The sequence below is a fragment of the Pseudomyrmex gracilis genome, unplaced genomic scaffold (assembly GCF_002006095.1).
Source record: "Pseudomyrmex gracilis isolate BER0280 unplaced genomic scaffold, ASM200609v1 scaffold_64, whole genome shotgun sequence".
In the NCBI taxonomy this organism is placed as follows: Eukaryota; Metazoa; Arthropoda; class Insecta; order Hymenoptera; family Formicidae; genus Pseudomyrmex; species Pseudomyrmex gracilis.
This window is the reverse complement of record NW_018020648.1, coordinates 456,645-480,462: the sequence shown is the minus strand read 5'-3', so window position 1 is coordinate 480,462 and position 23,818 is coordinate 456,645. Positions and strand designations below refer to the sequence as shown.

At 41.7% G+C, this 23,818-nt stretch overlaps 1 protein-coding gene across 1 annotated transcript; it reads right to left on the bottom strand.

Moving 5' to 3' along the window:
- Positions 1 to 5,247: 5,247 nt before the first annotated feature.
- On the bottom strand, positions 5,248 to 18,014 carry LOC109854407. Its single transcript, XM_020427463.1, has 4 exons — positions 18,002 to 18,014; positions 10,309 to 10,507; positions 6,830 to 7,170; positions 5,248 to 5,689 (listed from the first exon to the last, which is right to left on the bottom strand). Exons 1-4 carry the CDS (start codon positions 18,012 to 18,014, stop codon positions 5,268 to 5,270), a joined length of 975 nt encoding a protein of 324 aa, XP_020283052.1. The 3' UTR covers positions 5,248 to 5,267.
- Positions 18,015 to 23,818: the final 5,804 nt, after the last annotated feature.

Below are 23,818 nucleotides of genomic sequence, written 5' to 3'. Positions count from 1 at the left end.
TCTCTCTCTCTCTCTCTCGCGCGCGCGCGCGACTCTTGTCGCGTTCCGAATAAGTTTCCAAATATGATTATTCGAAAAACACCGCAGCGCGGAATTAATTTCGAATGATCGCGTGTGAGATTTAATTAAGACCGTCTATATTTCACGTTGCTCTTGAAACGAAGATTAATGGAGGAAAGGCGTCGACACCGGAAACAAAGAGAGATGAAAAAAAAAAAAAAAGAAAAAAGAAACTGCAAGAGAGGAAAGAAATCGGATAACAAGAGCAGCACTGTGTGAAATCCGTGTGTGTGCTCGACGTCGGCATATAATCGAATTATTCTTCTTACGCTTTAACATGTGCGCCGCGTGTATGACGTCACGTCGTCGTTTCGAGATAAGCGTCGAAAAGGCGTCACTTCGAGATTAGAGGAGGAATTTTTGTCGACGGTCGAGTCAGCGAGATTTCGTATCGGAAAGAACAAAAAGAAAAAAAAAAAGAGGAAAGAGAATTCCGTGGAAGACGCCACGAAATTGGCAGTCTAATAAAAGGAGCCAAGAGGAATCGACTGCCAACGGATCGATTCGAGACTGCATTTTCATCGTGATAACGATCGCTCATCAAGGATGTATCTACCACTTCTTTTATCTCTCTCTCCGCCTGTGTGTTTCCTCTCCCCTTCCTCTGTGCGGGAATTGCTAGATTTCTTGACGCGACGAACGGTTTTAAGTGTCGATTTCTTCGTCACTTTGTCGCGTCGGGCTAGCGAGATTCGTTTGCAACAAATTGTCCGTTAAATAATTGGATAAGTTTTTTCTTACAGAAATTTTTATTTAGTTGCAATTGACTTAACGAGAAGTTAACATTTGCTTCACTAAATATATATTTCTGTTTTTTTAATTATTTAAATTTAATAAAAATATATCAACATGCAATTCGTTCAGAAAAACGGCAATTAATATTGCTCGTAAATTCTCATCGAGCATCTAATCGATCCGAGAGATATTGTTATTTGAATTGCAATTGTTCACGGCACACCATTGTCAGAAAGAATTGACAGAATTAATTTCAGCCTATTCGAGCTAAGCAATTTCAGCCCCGTCGACATCGTCAAGTGCGAAGTTCACTCAAGAGGCGAATCCGTTCGATATCTTAATTTCAAGTTCGCGTTTTAAACGAAACGCGCATTAAACCATCGGCGCGCATATAATACGGTCTCGAAGGCGCATTGAACGTAATCGCGAAGAAGGAAAAGAATTGCGAAAAATATTCGCAGAGTTATGATATTTATTTGTAGCAATAAATTTTATATTATCTGTTTGAATTAAAAGAAAAACAAAAAACAAAAAACAAAAAACTGTCGTTAAATTAATTCACCCCAGCGAAGCTAGTCTTATTTTAGCAACACGATAGCCGAATGCGACGCCAGAACACGCAACAAGCGAAATCCCTTATTTCTCTTTCTTTCTCTCTCGCTCTCTCTCGCTCTTCTCTCTTTCACCAGCACGAAACACACAATCAACATACCAATTCCCTATCTGCCACCTCTCCTTGCTTCTCCACTCCTCGTCCTAAGCCTCGTTATAACCGAGAGAAAAGAAGAAAAATGCGACGAGGAAAGAAAAAGAGAGAGAAAGAGAGAGAGAGAGAGAGAGAGAGAGAGAGAAAGAGAAGAGGCGGTCGCAGTCTCATCAGCGGAGCACAAAGTCCCCTTTGTTTTCCGATTCCGCGATCTTCCGCGAACGTCGATTGCGGGCCGACGTCGTTCGCGCGTTTTTGCACCCCCGACCGATCGGATAAACACGTTAATCGATGCCGGAGAATAAGAAGGAGACAGAAAGGAGGGGGCGAGAAAAATGGGAAAGAAAAGCGGCGGAAAACTTGACTCGTTCGAGCGAGCAGATGAAAAGGAGGAGCGCAGGACACCACAGCGCGGGCGCGCGTGTGGTGATGAATCGGAAGAGAAAGTCGAAAGAAATGATAGGGCGAGGGTTGAAGAATATGGCAGAGGGACGTTGTCATAAAGGCGCGGCCCCGTACACAGTAGGGTATACGGGGATATGCTATAAATATTGCAAAAGGGATCATTATTTATGGTAATTTGATCCAAGAGAAAGGACACTTTGCGATTAGAACTTACACGCTTTCGCGTTGTTTCACGCCGTCCCTCCGTCTTTCTTGGCTGTCCCTTGACGACACACGCAAAGGATGGGTTATTTACGGAAGAAATGCCGATCATCATCCTGCGGCGACGAGCGGAGTTTAACTAGGCGATAATTGCAGGTAATGAGCTCGGCTTTAGGTCAATTGTGAAATATGCAACTGTGTGCGATTCTAAAAAAAAAAAAAAAAGAAAAATACGCGTTCGAGGAAAATTAAAAAAAGAAAAAATTTTAAACTCGGAAACTTAAAATTTACAATACACATTTAATTCGCGTGTCTGTGTTATTGGCAACTTCGACGGTATTTAAAAAAAATACGCGCAACAAATTATTCGATGAGATAAAAAATAAATATTAAAAAAAAAAAGAAGAAAGCAACGCGAGATAGGATTACGGAACGTAATTGTAATTTTTCCGAAGAAAACAAAATAATCTGCAAGACGCTTGACAGAGAAAGGAACGTGCGACACTGTGTAATTTACATACGGCAAAAGATACGCGATCTAACACGTACGGGTTTACCGCGCTTTACATCTCCTCTGATAACTTATACGAGGTCATTAATTTCGGAAGATTATACTTCACCGGCGCGTCGTGTAATAAAATATTGCGTAAATTTGCAACAGCGTCTAATTATTTGTTTCCTCGTGTTTCAAAAATTGATTTACGACTCTTTTTGATAAACGGCTCCCGCATTGTTCGGTCGAACGTTCGTGCACTATTCTAGCGTTCATTATAAAGTAACGAAACTTCAACGAAGAGAGGGGGCGAGAAGAAGATGAAGGAAAAAAAAAACACATCCGCCGTGAGACGAAGGTGGGGTGGGGTTTATAATCTAGCCCCGGCAGAAAACAGAAATTCCATTACGGCGCTTTAAAAAAGGCGAACGATGCAATCGCGTGCATAAAGAAGGGAATATATACCGCGAAGAAAAACCGCGACGCGAAGCGGCCGGAGCGAAGAAGCGTGGCGAATAAAGTGGCAGGACCGGGAGAGGCCAGCGAGGCGCAGGATAAAGGAGTTAGAGGTCGATCCTCCGCGCAGGATCCGCGGCGAAATCGGCGCTCGGGAACGGCCATGAACCATTTTCGCCCTACGAACGCGAGGGAACGAGCGAGAGAGAAGAGACGAAGAGAGCAGCGCGCGGCACAGACAAAATAAAAACGCGATAGCCGCTCTACGAGTGGGAGGAGGACGCGGGAGAAGCGAAGGAGGAAAGACAGAAGACGAAGAGAGTAAAAGAGAGAGAGAGAGAGAGAGAGAGAGAGAGAGAGATATGGAGTCGGGGGCCCCGACCAACTTCTCTCACCCGGTTTGGGGCCCAAGCTCGCTCCGGCCCTCTTCGGAGCCAGCCTAGACGCGCGATTCTCATCTCGCGCTTGGTCCACCACGAAACTCGTACTCGACGGTCTCTCTTTTTCGGCCGCTTCCTCTTCTTCTTGTTCCTCTTGATCGGCGCGTACTGCGCTTCTCTCCTCCCACCCCTTTCTCTCTCTCTCTCTCTCTCTCTCTCTCTCTCTCTCTGTTCTCTCTGTTCCTCTTCTTCTCACTTCTTTCGTAATCGAAAGCGAGAAGACGATAAAGCGTTGTCTTCTTCTTCTTCCTCCCCTCTTGCTCTCTCGATCCGGTCGCGATTTATTAGACGAGCTAATTAATAGGCCGCCTCGACGTATCTCCGCGCGGCCGCGCTCTCGCGCGCGCGCGTGTTCGCAGAAATCGAAGCGGGCGATTGCGATTTATTGCCGCGCGCGGAGATTCACGATTCCACAAGGCAAGTTTCGCCGGTCCTCCCACTTTAGGCGGCGCGTCGGAAAAGGAGCGGCTTTTTACGGCGATTCCGAGCGAAATTTAGAAACTCTCGGACGCGCGCGATACCACACCACCACCACCCGCCTTCGTGAATTTCGTGATTCAAACGTTCCGTTGCGGTTGGACGAATCTTCGAGTAAGGTGAGTGATTTGCGTCTTTTTTGTTTCGGTTGTTTTCACAATATTCACACACAAAAGAGTAGCTCGTTAACTTTCGAAGGATTTTGAGAATATCGTGTGTTACAATTGTTTACTAAAAATCAAAGATCGCATTTGTACGGGATGTACAGCGAAATATGTAACTTATATAAAAAAAAAAAAAGAGATTTATTTTGCCGAGTCTTTAATTGTGGAAACACGTGTTTCAAAACTGACGATCGATTTGAGGAAATATCGCCGAGACGACAATTTTAAGAGTAACGTACATATAAAATTTATTGTCAACCGCGACGTCTCTATTACTTTCGACATTAATTCATTGTTTTTGAAATATTTATTACGTTGTTTTTGTTTACTAAAAGCAGATCTGATACTTAACATCGAAAACACGTGGTTGCACAATTAAAAATTGAGAGAACAACAAGTTTCGCGCGCAAAGAAACCAGCGTTGACTCTGCACCGATTTTTTTCAAATGTAATTTTAATTTCGCAGAGCCAACGTAGTGCGTGTTATCTTTGTTATTCAATTTATAACGTTTTGAGACTACGTTAGTTTTTTTTTTTGTTTGGAATTTTTCCGCTGACATCAAATATCTCAGAATTGTGTCTGCGAGGTTTTTCTTTGTAAATTATTTTATATCTCGACCAAAATTGTTAATTCGATATTTTTCTTTGGCCATCGATCAAACTCGGTTCTCACGCGTTGTTCGAACGACTTCAACGAAAACACCGTCGGTTCGCGGTATCGCGGCAATTATCTTAAATCCTACGTGACATTTATTTATTTTTTTATTTTTTTAATCATATTCGAATTATTCCACATTTCAATGTAAAAAACGGAACGAATTTGCATTCAACGCGCGTGAGAACAATCCGCTTGTTTATCTGTTTTGAGAGTTATGCATTTTTTTTCACAAAGAAAATAAATTTCGTACAAACGAGGATTTTTTTTTTTTTTTTTTTTTTTTGGTTCGAGAAAAAACGAGCTGAAGAAGAAACGTCGGGAGAAGCAGGTAGGGAAATAATTGAGCGGTGTTATGTTTTACGATGTTTATTTAAAGCCGCGGAGCATCATCCACCGCGAAGTGAATAAAACGCTTTTGCGAGAGGAAACCCACGCAAACTGCCCTCCCCGAGTCTGCGTTTCCGGCCGTTTCTTACTTCTCGCTTCGCGTCTTCAGGCTTGTGTCACGAGAAGTCAGTCGCACGCTATTGCAATTTAGCGTGAAGTCTAACGCGGTGTTCGTCGCGCTGGCGACGCGGCGACTGGCATCGCATCTTGCCGATTCTCGCCTCGATTGAAGATCCTTCTTGTTCCCGTCGTTCTTCGTTACTCTTCTCTCGTCTTCCTCCGCTCTCTCCTCGTCCTCCTCTTCGAGATTCTCGTCGTTCGCGATCTCGCATCTCAACCGGTCGCGACACTTCGTCGCGATTCGCACGTTGTGAGTCACTTCCGGACTCGGAATGCGCGCCATGACCTCCGTCCGCCTGCGAATGTTGATTCGAAGACTCTTCGATATCTCGGAGCATATGCAGTCGTCGTCGGCATCTATCCCAGCGGATCCCTCGCGTTTCGGTCCTGAAATCGACCGATAATGTTTCAAGTCTCAAGTTGTGTTCTATTTTCTGTTTTTTTTTTTTTCAAATTAAATTTGCAAGTAATAAAAAAACTGTTTTCCACGTGTCAGACGTATAGACCAAGCATCCGATATATATTTTCGAATTGTGATTTTAATTAAGTTTTGTTTTAATTAAATTCACGAGGAACAAAGTGATTGTTTCTGTATATCATCAGATGTAAATCAAGCATCCGATATAGATTTTTTAATTGAATTTGAAGACACGTAACTTTAGTCACGTGCTGTTTTTTTTCTGTTACATGACCTTACTTTACTTTAATTACGTTTTTTTTTTAAAGACACGTGACTAAAGATTTATTGTAAAATTGTTTTTAATTTTATAATTTTTACAAGATACTTTTGTCCCCAAACGAGTTTGTACAAAACTGCGTTGGAAGTTTGTAAAACTCAATTACACAAAAAGTTATGTATTTTTAAACAAAAAGATCTCATAGACTCTCAGTGTTGACAACTCGTAGATCATTTTTTATGTCTGGCACTGAAAGGTTAATTATAATGTCCATTAATTTACATTCTAAAAATAGTTTATTTAAATACACTCAGTACTTACAGATCTCATTATTTATTTTTCTTTTTTTTAGTTGAATATTAAGAAAACCGTGCGATATTTATATATATATATTTATATATATATATATATATATATGTATATATTTATATATTTGATAAAATTAATTTTAAATTTTAAAGAGACACCGAGGCGATTTCAAGATTCGTTCTGTAGCAATCCTGTGGCGAATGTCCTTGAAATCTGATCTCGATCGACTAGGATAGATTTTACAAAGTATAGAAGCGAGAGCTGTTGGTACAGCTCCGTTAAAGCCGTTTTTGTTTTTTGTAACAAGTCAAGCGTGGGTAGATAAAACATGACGTCCTGTCGTCGCCGATAACTGACACAAACAAAAAACACTAAATAATTAAATGTAAAGCCGATAATACCAAAAACTCTTAATTATTGCGTCGTGTCTTTAGTGTGACATTTCTCGAGTTCGCACAGTTAAATTTGAGAAATAAAAGAGTTTGTCTGAAATTACAGTTTGCTTACATCCGCAAAAGAGAACGGGAGTTTTTAATCTAACCTTCAATAATATTTCTCGTACATTCCTCGAGAGTGGCGACCATTTTCGTACATTCTAGCGGTTCGTGTTTTTTGTTATCGCGTCGATTTTTCCGGGATACATCATATTTCTCGGAAGCACGACTCTCTCTTGCACTTCCTTTTCCGACTTCGGTGACTTTTTCCAAAAATTCGTCCAGAATGTCGTCCCTGTCGTTCGTAATTTCGCCGGAGTCGACGCGTCTCCAGCGCGCGTTTGCTTGAGATTCTATCAAAGGGATCGGCGATTCCGGAAGTTCCAAGGACACTATCGTTAAGAAAGCCGGATTCTCCTTCCGAAGTCTTTCTATCCAGGACCTGTAGCTGCGGATTATATAAGTCGAGCAAAACCCATTAACGAGAAAAATACAATTTGAAAACATGAAAATAAAAACATCTGTAAATAAATTTGTATCTTTTATATTTACTTTTAATTTTATATTTTTTATCTATTTAATTACAGTTTAAGTTAACTGTTTTACAATATATATAAAAATATCAAAAGTACATAATTATTATTAACAGAATGCAATTTGATATTTTTAATGTGCAACACACGTTATTGAAAAATAAAAAAATGTAACATGAGATTTGAAAAGTGTGGATACGACACTGAGAGCGTTATCATCATAAAATGTGGAACGAAGAAAAAGAGCGAGGACGTGTCTCTTGAGGAAGAGTAAGAAGCCGCGGGGCCTGTATCACGACGAAGTTAGCAACACTTTTCGCTTCGTTCACTTTGTAATGATCGCTCGCCACAATGATTGCACGTGGACGTAGAAAGGAGGTTTGTAACGAGAAAGGGTCGCCTTCCTCGACTTCGGACAACTGGATAACTAGATGTGATTGCAGAGCCTGGAGGGCACGACGCCTCTCTCAAAGAGGAAAACGCTAAAGAGAAGAGAGAGAAAATGAAGAACAACGATACAAGGAACAAGACGCAAACGAAATTTCTAGTGGAAAAAAATGAACAAATGTGAGCTGAAATACGAGGAGAAATAAAAGAAGTAAAAGAAAAAATCTAACCTAAGAAATAAAAAATGATTCTACGTACTCTTGGAATATTTTGAAAAAATACAAAGAACGCGATCTAAGGAGTTGACAAAAAAGAAGACAATAGGACAGAAATCTGTAAGGAAATCTGAAGTGACGGAAAAGCATGGAACGCATACGCAAATGACGGAAAAACTCGAAGAAAGAGTAAGGTCAAGGAAGGAATTCAAATTCGCGCACGAGGAAGAGATCGGGAGAAAATATTCAAGAAGAAGAAGAAGAAGAAGAAGAAAGAGGCCTTGAACTTCAAAAACGAAGGCGCAGGAACGGGCGAGGAAAAAGAGCAAAAAGAAGAGAGAACGAAGCGGAGAACTGGTTGAAAGAAAGGAGGTCTCGAGAAGATTACGACCTTGAACCGCAGCCCGAACAAGAAAGAGGGGATGAAAAAATATAGCGAGAGCAAAAAGACCGGACTATAGCGCGGATGGTGAACGAAGCGCGGGAAGAGTTCGAGGGGAAAAATAATACCCTGGACACTGAAAATAATCACGACGACGAGAGAGAGATGATGATTCGGTGAAATTTATCACCTCGCCGCGCGAGGTTTGTTCACGAAAACTAAATATTACTATTGTAAATAAAGCACAATAATAAATAAAAAAAAAAAGACATTTTAATTGTCTTTACACGAGATTGCAAAGATGAGTTGAAAAATTCGTCACATCGTCGATCGTTCTCACCAAGCGTAGCTTCAAAAGTCTCAAACGAGATAATTTATAATTTATTGAATTTATTAATATATTGTTTATTTTTATATTCTAATTTTATTCACCAGGTGTGTTGATAGTCGAATTGATAAGACAACCGCACCGAAAATGCAAAAAGTTCAGAGGTTTGAATCCTGGCCAAGGTGTTTTTTTGCAATAATTGTTTTCAAATTAAATTCATAAGTGATTAAACAGATTATTTATATATAATGTGATGGAAATAAGAAATATTCGAGATATGAACTTTTGAATTTAAATTTAATTCGATTGTGTGCATCAATTTATATACGGAAAAATACTTCCTACGTCTCGTTTGGCTCTCACCGGCTCGACTTTTTTTTCTAAACGCCTAAAAGAATTTAAAAGACTCAACGTGATGTGCGATCTGCTCCAGTCTGCTCCGGATTACCGAATTGAGCAATAGATCTAATTGCCGGAGAGGAGGGAAGGCCAAGGAGCAAGAGCTCTGTGTGTAAGGAGCGCGCAGTTAGTCGCACGGAAAGACTTCCAGGGAAAAAGGAGAGAAGGGAGTCAGATCAAAGGGAGGCGAAACGTAGGAGGATTCGGCTGGTTCGCGGGAAACGAGAGCACGTTCCAAAGTCGCAATAAACTCGGTAACCTTGCCCGGATCTCGCGCAGAGGTCAGGTTCACCCGCCGCCGGTGGAGAGAGCACCGTGACGTGAGGGGGGAGGGGGGCGGAAGGGGGAGAAAGAAAAGACGAAAGATCGAAGAAGACAAGAAGGCGGCGGCGGAAGGCGCGGCGAGAGAACGCGGACGAGAAACGAAAAGAGAGAGAGAGTGGGAGATCAAACGTCGATGATAATGACGTACCGATACTGCGCTCGTATTTTAATGCGAGAGCCGCTTTAATAACGTTTCAGTGCCGCGCGCGCGCGCGCGAGCGATCGCCCGTGAGGCTTTATTAAGTCGCAGGGCGATCGTCTGTTCGGCGAACCGACCGTTAAATTTTAGTACGTTTAATTACGGGGTCTTCTTTTCCTAGCCGAGCCGTTTCATTGCGACCGACCGCGATTTCGCTCGCGCTCGTTTCTGCACCGACGAACGGGAGTTCGTCCCCTCCGCGTTAATAATCTGTACACACACACGTGCATGGTATTAATTGTTCGCTAATTGAAATAATTACTTTTTTTAACTTAATGATACTTGTTTTTTTTTTTTTTTTTTTTTTTTTTTCATTTTTGTGCTCTTATACTTGCCATCTTATTGCGATTTATTTTTAGTTTTGTAATGTTGTGAACCCCCGTTCGTGATTAAATAGATAATTTCTATATTTTATTTCGCAAAATCTCAAACACCGGAAATTAAAACGGACGTGGAAAAAAGACGAGAACACTCGAAGTGAAATATAACAATCGACTGAGAACAAAATAAATCTCATTTATTAACATACAAATTGAAATCCGATATCGCGTTAAAAGCTCGCGAACGACGTGTTAAAAAATGTTCTAAATATAAACCCCACGAAAATTCCTCGAAACCAGTTTTTCGATCGTATTTAATTGATCGTGCGCGCGCGCGATTATTCCGACGGTGGAAGTTGTGGGCGCGGAGAGATCTCGGAGATCTTGTCAATCATCGCTCTCTCGGAGCCGCGGCGCTACGGTCAAACGGGAGGCCGTAAATTTGTTCGGCCGGAGAGATATTCCCCCCCCCCCGGTTTTAGAGCTTCGAGATATATACCTCGAGGATCCCCGCGCCAAGGGCGCGTAACCGCTACGAGGATGACAGATATGGCGCGCCGGGGACTGCGACCTTGAACCGGACGGTTCTCTTCTCCTGGGATCCTCGAGGGTCAGGCGCCGAATGTAGAGTCCTGGCACCTCCTCCGCAAGGTGATGTCTTCTCCTGTACGAAGCCACAGTGACTAGTCCGGTCGATTCTCACCATCGATCATCCCTCTTCTCTTTTTATCGCGGCAGCAGCGAGCTCCGAACTTGGTCCAGACGAGCGACCTTGAACCGCGGTCGCGCGGCTTTTTCTCGGACGAACGCTCGGAACGATGCGATCTCACACGATGGCATCTTCATTTTCGAGCGGGTCTCGATTCTTCGTCGTGTCTGTCAAAGGCTGTTTTTTTCCTTTCTGCAATTCAACAGACGCGAACGCGATTGGTTTTATCGTACATAGAAAAAAGCGTTTTGTGCTAGAACGGCAAAAATACCAATTGCTTGTATGGACAGCAAGAAAAAAGTTTATCAAAAAAAAAAGTATTATCGTAAGGCAAAAAAAATTGTAGCAGAGACTCGGCAAATTCTATCGCGCTGTCTACGTGATGGCAAAACATTTTTTCTCGCGTACTTTGTAAACAAAATATTATAGAAGACAAACGAGCGAAGTGATGATAAAAAAAGTTGTGCTAGAAGAAAGTGACGAAGGGAGGACGGGCGGGAGAGAAACAAAACATGAGAGAATACATTTGTGTGTAAGAGAGGGAAGTGATCTGTCGCTCAGCGATTTAGTCAGTCAGTCAGTCAGTCAGTCAGTCAGTCAGTCTGGGCCCCGCGGCAAGTAGCTGACAGTCGTGTGAGCGAAAAGTAATCTATTCCACACCTCGGTTACGTAGCCGGCCGCGGGAATTAAAATTCAAAATAGCCTGCTAAACAACGCTTTAATGCTGTCCGACTCTTAATGCGGTCTAGTCCTCCTGACGGAGGAGCCCGCCGCCACCTCCTTTTCTCTCTCTCTCTCTCTCTCTCTTGGCCGACGGCGGACCACCCGCTAACCCAAAACGATGCGGAATCGCACGATACAAATCTCTACGACGAGAGAGATACGATTGACGAACGCGCTTAATTAGTTTGACTCGAACCTGATTCCAGAATTGAGAGGAATTATGAGGTGAATTTTTTTTGTCCTAACTAATCAACGCGCGAGCGCGCCGTTCGATCCGCCGACTCGGTAGATTAAATTTCGCCTAACTAAAGTATTGCAATATTGTCAAACATTTAATATTTGTTTTATTTATAAATATATATATCATATATTATTTATAAATATTATTATTTATATCATATATTATTTATAAATATTATTATTTTATTTATAAATATATATATATCATATATTATTTTTTAATATATATATCAATTGTTTTTTAATTTCTTTTTGAGTCTTTTTCTCTTAATTAAAGTTTAAAAAGTTAATAAAAGAGATCAACCGCGACGCGAACCCGAGGTCACTCCTCATTTTATACATTTTGAATATATTTGCATATATGTTGTTTTATTTCACCTGTTTTAAGCAACATGAATAAAAATCCTTTGTGCCGATCCGGTATATCGCACCGGTATTTTCGAGACGCGCAATTTACATAGCCGAATGAACCGCCGCCGGACGATTGAGGTTTCCGTCGCGAAAAGTGCCACCGCAGCGACGATCTCGTGCCTAATCGAACGAAATGATCGAGAGACCTCGCTCGTGTGTAACCCGATCCGCACGGAATCCGTACGGAGAGAGAGACGCGCTCCGAGAGACGTGCTCGATTAGACGTGGCGAATCGATAATGAGCGCGTTTCAATTCTAATAGTCGTCAAGTTTGTTGTCCCGGTTGCGGTCTAAATAAAGAAAGGCGTCTTTCGCGCCGAACGAAGAGAGAGAGAGAGAGAGAGAGAGAGAGAGAGAGAGAGAGAGAGAGAAAGAAAAAAGAAAGGGGCACAATAGGCGCGCGATGTCTTTCTCTCTCTCTCTCTCTCTCTCTCTCTCTCTTTCTCTCGGTTTGCGAGTAACTCGATCTGTACGCGAACACCTACGAAATCAAATTATGCTGCCCGGACACGCCGTGAATTTTAATCGGCGTCTAATCTGGCCGGATCGCCACGGTGTGTGTTGTGTGCACGGCTCGATCGTATGTCGTATATTGATCGTATATTTTCGCGATCATAGGACCGCATTCTCGCCGTGTATAGCAGTTGAAGAGAGCTAAATGTTCCGTCGCGCTCGTCTCTCGCGATTTAGAAACGAACGCGAGAGAGATTCTCTCTGTGTGTGCGTTATCTCGCAAAATAAAATTCACGAACTGTGATCGCCAATCAGATTTAAAACGAGTTTTTTTCTGAGTCCACAGTAAGTTTGGAGAACGGTATTACATTTTGTTTTTTCCATTTGCAAAAATATAATAGCTAATTAAATATTATAATTAACTTTCTACAACGCCGTGTAACTCCGAAGTCACTGATACATTGACATTCTTTTAGTTCGATTTCATTTTTAGTCACGATGTGTGGATGCACTTTGTTCTGTCACCTCTTTCACCTTCCATGGAGATTGTCGAAAACGAAACAAATAAATAAAAAACCACAATGTTTGAAAATTGTAAATTCATTGTCGATTTATATCGGGAGATTGAGTTTTTGATTGGTTTCGCGTTACATAAAGTATATTTTAATATATCCTTTTAGTTTATTTTTTTTTATCATCTTACGTAATTGTTTTAGTAAATAAATAAAACATAAAATCTTTGACAAATATAAATTCATCGTTGATTTGTATCCAGAGATTGATGTTTCTTATTGCTGGTCTCACGTTATGTAAATTTTTTTCTACTCGCAAAAAAAATTCGAATTATAGAGGATTAATAATTATCTTCGGTGAGAAACGTCTCTTTTATTTGACAAAGCTGCGATTTAATGGAGTTTGTCTTTTAAATATGACTCAACTGAGATTTAGACTCGATCGATCGTGCATGCATCGTGGGTGACCGAAAATATCCAAAACGACGGCGCGTAATAAGAAACAAAGACGCGCGCGGAGAAAGAAAGACACCGGGACTGGGTTGGAGAGATAAAGAAGAAGAAAAAGCGCGAATACGAACATGGGGAGAGAGAGAGAGAGAGATGCTGATCTCTTCGCGGAATATGTTTACGCTAAAGGCGCGCCCGGATGAGAAAAAAGAACGGGACAAACCGCAAACTGCTTAACGAGTTCCGCGCTCTCCCGCGTTGTCTTTTCTCCTTCCTACGCGACTGCGGTGCACGCACGCACACACGTGCGCGAACACGCAGTAGCAATGGAGACGTTTATCTTGTCGATATTTATCGCTTTTTTTGAGCAAATTTAAAATAAAGATCGAAAAACGAGATAAAAATTTAGAATAGAGATCGGGTATCTAATTAGTTGTAAAGACAATAAACAATTAAAATAGAACAAGGCGACATGTTTGCCGTTAATCAAAGCTTACAATATGAAAAAAAAATATTTTATTTAAAAAATGATGCAACAAAGTTTTTTGAAATATTTTATTTTATTTACAATTTTTATTTATTTACAAAAAAGAGACACGGAACTAAACCATCTTTTTAGAATTAAACCGTTAAAACTGAAGTAGCGAATAAGTATTTGTAAAATAAAAATAATAAAACATAAATAACCAATTATTTACAAATTTAATTTCTCGCGCGACGCTGTGTATTCTCGGGATATATCTCGCGAATGTATCGGCGCCATCGTTACACGTGATTTCTCACGACCACCTGGACACACCACCGTGTGCACCCACACACGAGGCGAGGCGAGAGAGAGAGAGAGAGAGAGAGAGAGAGAGAGACCAGTGCTAGCTACGGAGAACGACCCCCAGGCGAATTTTAATTTTCGCGAGCACACGGCGCCCGTGTATTGTCATTAGACTCGTTCTGGAACGAGGAGAGAATCGACCGTGAGGATGAGACGAGGGAAAGGCAGGAGGGAGAAAGAGGGTTGCAAGGTGGAAAGTCAGGCCACGAGTTATAGGGCGGTGGGAGAGACCACGGTGTTATTAGATTTCTTGCAAATTACTCGCGCGTCCCATTAACGAGTCCCATCTGTCTGGATTACCCCGGACGGCTCGAGCGAGCGCTTCGCGATTTAAAGCGCTCTCTCTCTCTCTCTCTCTCTTTCTCTCTCACGCAGCCTTCTCTTTCCTTTCTCTTTCTTTCTTTTCCCGCATCTTCCGGGATAACTTCCGCTCACGCGAAGAAACCGGGCCGGGCTGGTCAAATTGATATTTGTTAAGAGAGAATCACGAACGGAACCGCAGAAGTCGAGGCTGGGAAATCGATTGACAAATAGTTCGATGGGAAGTTTGTGCGATCTGTGATTGAGAATTGGAAAAGTCACGCCGCGGATCTCCTCTTCCGCGTTAAAAAATATCAACAAGGTGAGGAGTGTCTCGTTTGACATTTACAGAAATTTATTTTAAAGAAAAATTCATCTATCATGTAAATTTATTAATCTCATTTGTTTGTCAACAATTCTCTTCGCTTGTTTGCAACTTTATCTCAACTCTTCCGCACGATCGATCCGATTCTCGAAGCGAGTTCCGCTCGCAGATTTTGCTCGCCGTGGGAGGGAGAATTTAAAAAGAACGAGATACACACATCGGACGATAAATTCACAGAAGAGAGCAGCGTTAAACCGCTTCGCGTAGCCGAATTAAATCAGTCCCAGAAGTCGTCGCGCGCGCTGTGCGCGAAAAGGACCACCCAGACGATCCGTGAAGGTTTGTGATATCGTATCGATCTTCGCCGTGACCCCGGGGGAAGAGAAGAGAGTGAAAAGACAGCGGGTATAGAAAAGAGAGGTGGAGAAGAAGGAAGACAAAGAGGGAAGAAAAAAACAAGGCAATTTCCGAAAGGAAACACGTGAAATCGATAGTCACCGGCACCGTCCTCTTCCCTCCCTTTCCTCCCCCCTCCCTGTGGGGGGAGAGTTTACGACTTTCCGTTGCGTGGAAAAGTCACGACCGCGCGCGGAGCTTCCTCCGTTTGCGCGAAGAAAATACGGCCGAGAAAAAGAAAAGAAGAAAAGCGAGAACGCGGGAGAAAAGAAATGGGAGTTAAAATAAATGCGCAAGTGTGTGGAAAAATCGACTTGTGTTAAAAATGCGCTTCCGCAAAATACACGGTGACGTATTGTGCCGTCTTACCGAGTGCGCCCAAGTTTTGCGTCAGGTGGTCTTAAGTGAACGTGTATGGAACAATAGAGCACAAACTTGACGTGCTGCTGCGTACACGTCAAATTGCCGTACGTTAACGTGGCGAACGTGGCAATTTGCAGTTTGGTGCAGTTGGTTCTGTCGGACAGTTAGTATCGCCGTGAGCGATGGTGTCAAATATACTAGTATATACCGAAGACGCAATTCACGTTCCGCGCGCAATGGCTCGGCGCGCGATTGCGCTGCGTAACGATTTCAATGCGTCGAAACATTCGACGCGTTTACACGCTTTATTTGATGAGTCCGCTTCGAAAGTTGAACTTGGCTTTAAAATTCCGTCCGATTGAAGAGCATCGATCGAATTCAGGAGAAGCAGCAACCGTCGAGAAAAGAAAGAGAGCAAGAGAAAGAGAGAGAGAGAGAGAGAAGGAAATGGTGTGTGTACGTACACATAGTTTCCGTCTCGCGCAAACTTAAGCGCCGACCATGTAATTTCGACTTGTTGTTCCGCGAAGCTCGCCGGTAATTGACCAAATTGGCAATCCTGCCAATCAATCGCTAAGTATCAAGGATAGCACGTTCTCGCGTGCGCTCGCACGCCCGTACCACACACTCGCGCGCGAATTCGGGCGCGATGTGCTATATACGCGATCGGCTCCTGTCATCCTCTCTTGCTTGCCCGGCAGACTCGATGTTAAATCCGGTCGAGAGATTTCCGGGAAATAAAAAGGCGGTGGCGACGTCTTACGCAACGCGATTTGTCCCGATGCTCTCGCTCGCCGCCTTTGTTTCGTGCAAACCGCCGTCAACCGGTGATTCAAAACTGAACAAATGCGGTAAATCACACACACACACACACACAGGCAACAAATGTAATTAATCTTCGGATCTTTTTTATCCGACACCTCTTCAGAAACTCTCTTCAATAATCATTAAAAATAAATATATTATGTAAAACTATATATTTTTTTTAAATAAACAACAGAGCGTATTAGTAGACTCTCGAAAGAAAACGTCGGAATTTTTGAAAACTTTTTCGGATATTTTAAAATAAAAATACTTCAAGCCCAAGATTTCGTTTTAGGGTCAAAAACAATCAGAATTAAGATTGAATGCGTTTTATATTACATTTAAAAAAATTTAAATTAAATTTTATTAAAACTGAGTTTTAATGAAATCAAATAATAATTTTATATAATAATTCTAAAAATTAAATATTCGCGATACGGCGAATGCGCATGGCGGGTTCGCACCGACCTCTTCAATGCCACGTCGTTGATTGCGAACACGTCCGATTGTCGCGTTTCTTTATTTAGGGGAACAATGGTTTTATAAATAAATACATCGGTAGCAAAAAGTAATAGGTAGCGTATCCCACGTTCGCGGAGTCGTCAGCGTTTTTATCGCTCGGTAATTATAGGACTCTCGATAGCCGGCTATCGAATCTGTTTTCAAGAATCGGATTTTTTTTTTTTTTTTTTTTATTATAGTCAACAGTCTCGCTGACAACGTAGAAATCATCAATAACGCAACGGTAGACTTGACGTTTTTCATACGGACGACATGCAAAAAAAGCCACGAGAGAGAGAAAGAGAGAGAGAGATCGAGTCAATCATGCGGACTATGTTGCGCAGATCGATGACTTGCACAATGCAGATAAAGTCATAAGCAACACACACACATACACACACGCACAGCGCTGTATTTCACTCTTGTTTTTCAAAATAACTGCATCCGCCTCTGCAACACAACAGATGACTTGGCGGGAATCGTGCGAGTTAACAATCAGTTAATAATCACTTTTGTTGCCGAAGCTATCGCGATGTCTTCAACATTTTTAATTGCTCAATTAATACAATGATACGTCAAAAGTGAGATTGGTAATTATTACTTAATTGTCATCTTTTCACGTCGTCTAACAAATTTTAATAACGATAAACAACATTGTCCGCATTAAAAATTAGACGCGTTGCGCGATCACTCTTATCACTTTTATCAATCAATTGATTGATTTATAATTTACACATAATAATAAATACTTAAAACATAAATACTTAAAACATAATAATAAATACTTAAAATACGAGTCTATTAGATCTAAACTAAATCAAGAAGATCAAGAAAATCGCCTGGATGTACGTAGGAAATATATTTTTAACGTGTAAGTTAGTACACAAAGAAAATTCAAATTGAATAACAATTAATAAGATTTTACTTACACATACATGAATTACTCATTTAATTCTCCAGTGAAACTTATAAAAAATTTATTGCAAAAAAGACGTCTTGGCTAAAAGACCAAGTTTAATTTACACGTTAAAAATCTCGCACTTACATTAAGCGTATTGGCTCTCTCAATGTCCCATTTCTTGATTTAATAATTAATTATATACTTTTGTCATTACATCGAGTTTTTTTCAAATCGGACAAGTTGATGAATGTCACTTCAGCGTATCAAATACATACCGATCTGATCCATTTGTTCTTTTTTCGTTTTACCAGAAGAAGAGATTTCAGTTTTTAGTTCGGTCAAGTACGTGATTTTATTAACTTTTATTGGTTCTTGTCAACGCGTGCGCGGTTGACGGCGTATTGAGGGGGGATTTTCGGCGAGAGCGACATCGACGCGACAGGTTTACCGCACGAATAAAAAATCAGTCGATTTCGGGACGGAAACACACGGAATAGAGGGAAGAAGAATGATGCACGGGGGCGATCAAAAAATGAGGGTTGCGTCGCGAGTCACGTCTGAGCACGGACTGGCGTGCTCGGCCGTCGGCGTGCGGCCACCCTCGTCCCTCGGTCTCGTATTATCGAATGTTCTGTGTGTGCACACACCTGCCACGGCATTTCGATATACCTATATATATTTTGCCTGTATACCGCATACACGTCCGCGATTATGCACGAACTTCACGGGGAAACGAACTTGACGAACGGAAACCCCGCAGAGATTTTTTCAATCGTCTCTGTGTAAATTTCTCAAGAGCGATCTCGTTGTTCTCGATGAATGTTTGTGTTTTGTTTTTTTCAAAACAATCAATAATTTATTTTTATTCTCGAAATCAATTGCGAGAATAACGAAACGAGAGTTTCGCGTCACTTCGCGATATTTCAATTCGGAAATTGTCAGACGCGCGCCTCGAACTTCTCGGATCACATTTATCGGAGATTTCGTGCTGTCGACCATAAAACACAGCCGCAACGTCACGAAACCCCCCGTCCGACTTTTCCGGTTTCCCTCGTCCGCCTGTGACGGCGGGATAATAATTAGTACAATTAGGGGTGCAGGGCGGTGCGCGCGCGCGTGCGCTCGCGCGTTCGCGTCCTGCAGCGGACGCTGTAAACTTTCAGCAATAATTTACAGGGCTTTTAGCGACTTGGCAGGAAGCAAGCCGCTGCCTCGAGACTTACGAAGCCGGCGGGGGGGAGAGGGCTTTTCCCAAATTGCACGACTCGTCGCATGGTAGTCCTTTAACATCCCGGAATTAATTCTGCATTATTCACGACATTGCGATTTTTGCTCGTCAACGAGCTCTGACGTGTCTCGGACGTTCTTCTATATATCCGCGTCGCAAGAAAGTAGAAGTACAATTGCATCGTGTAAAACAGAGCCAAGGTAACCGTCCTCAACTGACCGGAGACATTTATTAGATAGTGTAAATATCAAACACATAACATTTCTCAATGTTTTAAGTAGGTCTGAGATACGTTTTTAAATATCAGTTACTCGCATTTTACTCTTACTAGCACGACACAGACGCGCGCTACGCGCAAGCTGTTATTGTTTTTATTTTAACATGTTGTGCCAATAAATATACTCTGTCACCGCGACATGTATATGACAGCTAGTATGTACGTCTTACAAACCATATAATACATATGATATATATATATAAAATAACAGAAATAAGGCATGAAAATCAAGCTCGAAAAATAGAAAGAAAGAGGAGTAGAAAAACAACACGTGACTAAAGTAAGGTCACGTGACAGGAAAAAGAGTAAAAAAAAGAATATTATATATATTATAATACCTCGGCGCGGTCGCGCGACTGGGGTCAGTGACCTCGGCGCGGTCGCGCAGCCGGGGTCAGTGACTTCGGCGCGGTCACGCGACCGGGGTCAGTGACCTCAGCGCGGTCGCGCGGCCGGGGTCAGTGACCTCGGCGCGGTCACGCGACCGGGGTCAGTGACCTCGGCGCGGTCACGCGACCGGGGTCAGTGACCTCACTGTAGTCACGTGACCAAGGTCAGTGACTTTACCGTAGTATAGAAACAATACATATAATACAATATAATATTATAAGATATAATATTATAAATATATAATAAATTAGATATATATAAGATATATATTTATATGTATAATATATATTATATATATATATATATTTAAGTCACATGACTGTAGTCACGTGTTTTTCCTCTTTTTTCTGTCACGTAACTTTAAAAAATGCAAGAATACTTTTGTTTTTTAATGTTTTGTTTTGAAGTAATTTAGACTAAAACAAACGTGATCGGTTCAGTCATCCTTGATCGCTATATGAAAATCTTTTTACTTCTCAATCGCATGAATTTCGCGTATAAGAGACATGAGTGCCTCGCGCCGTTTGACTTCGTTGCGCGTGAATTTGGCGCAACTACCGTGCGTCTTGATATGTACGACATGAATCGAAAAACACATCCCCCAGAAACGCTCAATCAGCGTCAAGATAAAAGTGGCAACAATCAGAATTGAGAGAATCAGTTGTGATTATTTACACACGCTTTTTCTAGCAGGATATAATATAAATGTATAAACAATTAAGTAAATGTAATTAATATTTATTTTGTTAATATTAGTATTTATTTTTTTAATAAATAAGTAAATATAAGTAACATTTTTATTTTATTTATAATGTATATTAACTATTTACTTATTAATTTAAAATATATTATATATATTTATAACATATAAATATATAAAAATATATTGTAACAATATAATAATTTATTTAATAATTGTCCAGGTAGTGATGTATTGTACATCTCTGGTCATTGTAACATTTGCATGTTGATCACGTAGGGCGAAAAACGTATCTCCCGAGCGCTTTACCCTCTTCCAACGATACGAAATGTTTCTGCGAAAAACGGGAACGTTGCAGAATGAAATTTTCTTAGTTTCCATGGTGATCCGCCCGCTATAAGGCGCGCGTAAGCACGTAAGCGGGCTTTCTCTCTCTCGTGTTCGCGAAAGCGAAGGTCCCTGTAGCGCTGTCTGCCGTCGCATTATATATGTACGTATACACGATATTACGATACCACGGGTAGCCCGCCACGGTAGACGTCGTTATGTCGAGAGACTGTGGGGGTATAACTACCGTGTGCGCCTCGTGTTCTTCGCGTTTTTAGAACGCGAGACTCGAGAGAGAGAGAGAGAAAGAGAGAGAGAGAGAGAGAGAGAGAGAGCACCACACGCGCTGAAACACGAGTCGCGTGAGACGCGCCTCGTCTTTTTCATTCAATTCGATCGGTTAATTATAATCGCGGAGGATCTCTCTTGGCGGTGTCGGTTCACCGACATCGGAATGTCCGACATGAGAGAGGAAGGGGGAGTGATTATAGGCGCGAGTAATTGCAAAACTGAAGAAAATTAACGCCGGCGTACGGTGTGCGTTTCGCCGTATAGGAAGAGAGACTTAATTTGTCTCTTACTTTGTATGTGGTTTCTCGCGATTGCCGGTCAGTTAAATGAATATAATAATAGCGTGAGGTGAGACCTACCGTTAAAATATAATCTTCCTGATATCTTTGTGAAAATTCTTATTTTGTTTTTTTTTTTTTTTAATTAAAAAAAAAAGCACTTGCTAAATGTCTTATCTCTGTCGAGAAGTAAAACGAGAAAACGTCAATCTCCGCACTGCGCTTCTCGCGAAAATATACGACAATCGCGATATTACAAGAACGGACGTGAAAAGAGAGAGAGAGAGAGAGAATAGAGATACACACGTAAAGCGCGGGATGGGATAAGTCGGGTTGGTTAGCGGCTCTTATCATCGATCGCGCACCGCAAAGTTGAGCCGCGAAATGAGCCAAACGAGATCGATATAGCCAACGTCGAGCAATCTAACGTGCCGCCAAGTGGCGCGATTCGCGCGATAATTGCTTGCGAACTGGCAAACCTCCCCCTCTCCTCTCTCTCTCTCTCTCTCTCAGCCCTCTTCTCGAGCTGACTGCTCATTCGGAGCAGCTTTTCGCTCACCCATCATTCACGCGCTCGTTCGCGACTGCTCGTTCTACTGACAATTCGAGCCCTCGAGAAGACCAGAGCCTGGCACGAACAGCTCCATAACCCAAATCGTTTTCTTTCGTAACAGAGTTTGCTAACACGCGCATCCTTCTTGCGAATTCTCGGTGCTTGATGGAAATATTTCGCGCTCTGTTACCAATCGATCATCTTTAAAGAGAAGAAGAAATCGTATAGTTTTTAACAAGTTTATATTTACAACAATTATCGTTACGTATTGACGAGTTTATTTACAACGCGTTAGATTTTCGAGCGACAGAAGATGACGGGGCAAGCCACGGAAAAATGTCTTCCGCAGTTGTGTAACGCGCGCGCGTATTGATTTTATTATTTTTATTAATTTCCACTTATCTTAATTTTTTGTATCTTAATTTTTGTTGCAATATAAATGCCCGTCGATTTTTTTACCCGAGTTTGTTTTTCAAAGCGAGAGACGATTTGCACAATATATACTTAGCAACGAGCCGTTAAATGACCGTAATCGATGAAACGCCCTTGCTATCTTCGTCGTAAATCACAGAAACGACACGGCCGGCCGGCCGGCCGGCTGTCATTTTCTCGACGAGCCTCGCGAGTCGCGCTTCGTAACGGAGAGTCGCGTGTTCGTCGATCGTAACGACGAGCGAAGTATAACGTTCGACCGTGACGCGAAGTTATGACTCGACGCACGCGATGAGACTTCAGCGACTTTCTTTTGTCACCCGTATAGTTACTTCGTGTCGTGCCGTCGTTAAAAAAGTGACACGCTGGTGTCGCGGCCCGTCGGATGACTTTTCGCTCGCCCAACTCTTCTTCCCCGCCCAACTTCGTAGACAATGTAATGAAATCGATACCGAAAAACAATATTGTGTACGACACCAACTGGAGGAAGACATTACGCGAGTCTTTGAAACTTGATGAACTTCCGTGTACAAGTGATATGCGAATATTAACAAATATGTAATTTGTGAAAATTAACAAATATGCAATAAACAATATCGGCTTTCTTAGTATTCAATATTGAATACTATAGTATTTTTGATACTTTCTCTATGTGAGAGAAATATCAAGCGTCAAATATGTAAGTGAGAAAAATTTGTTTAAAGTGTGTTTAGGCCCGAAATACAAGGGCGATTTTTTTCTCCGCGCGATTATTTTTCAAGAGCGATGAAACATATTTATATTGACACACGAGCAGTTATTTTATCGCAATATTTATGAAAAATCACAAAGAATTTATCAATCCGCATATCGGACGCTTTCTTATGTGCAGAAACAAACTTTTTTACTCCTTTGTTAATTGTTAAAAGACCTATTGCGAAAAAAATCCTTCGGCCAGGAGTAGAAGCCAGACTCCCCCTGCGGTTTATTATAATATGAATATTATTTAAACGCTTGGTCAGTGCTTGTTTTTTTTTTTTGTTTTACACGTTTCATTACTAATTTGTTTTGATGATAATCTGCTGGAGCTGTTTCCCAAACGAAAAGAACCGGCACGAGAGTTCGGCGCTATAATAGTCTCTTCCTTTTATCTTCGGAAATAAGCATTGCGTCACGAGGGCGCGGAGGTTCAATTTATATTCACTAAACACCGCATCAATTTTAATTACTCGGTCTCGGGCTCAGGTTGACGAGCCCGAAACCGAAGAGAAGACATTCCTCTGGCGCGGTGGTGCCGAAATGAAGGCTGAAAACGAGGAGAAGTCGTAAAGTCGTCGTCTACACAGAGAGAAAGAGAAAAGACTCGAGACATTTCATGTAAAACTCCGCACGCCCATTAAAGTCCAAATCTCAGAACGCGTTCTGCTAACGAACGTCGGTCTGATGTTTCCGACGTAAAATATTTTTTATAATAACGAAGCTGATAATTGCGTACTAACTGACCGCTCCATCAGAAAATGAAAAAGTGCCATTTTCGGTTCAGATACGAGCGCGCTACGTCGTCGTTAAAGTTTGTCACGAAAGTTGAAATAAATAATCGTCTTTTTCGTTTTTATTCCCATCTTGTTCCTGTTTTT

What these genes read in the sequence shown, in the direction of transcription:
- LOC109854407 (XM_020427463.1), bottom strand. An exon ending in TTGGCGCGGGGATCCTCGAG is followed by an intron (nt 7,171 to 10,308) that starts GTATATATCTCG and finishes TATAATCCGCAG; the next exon opens with CTACAGGTCCTGGATAGAAA. An exon ending in TACGAGAAATATTATTGAAG is followed by an intron (nt 5,690 to 6,829) that starts GTTAGATTAAAA and finishes GGTCGATTTCAG; the next exon opens with GACCGAAACGCGAGGGATCC.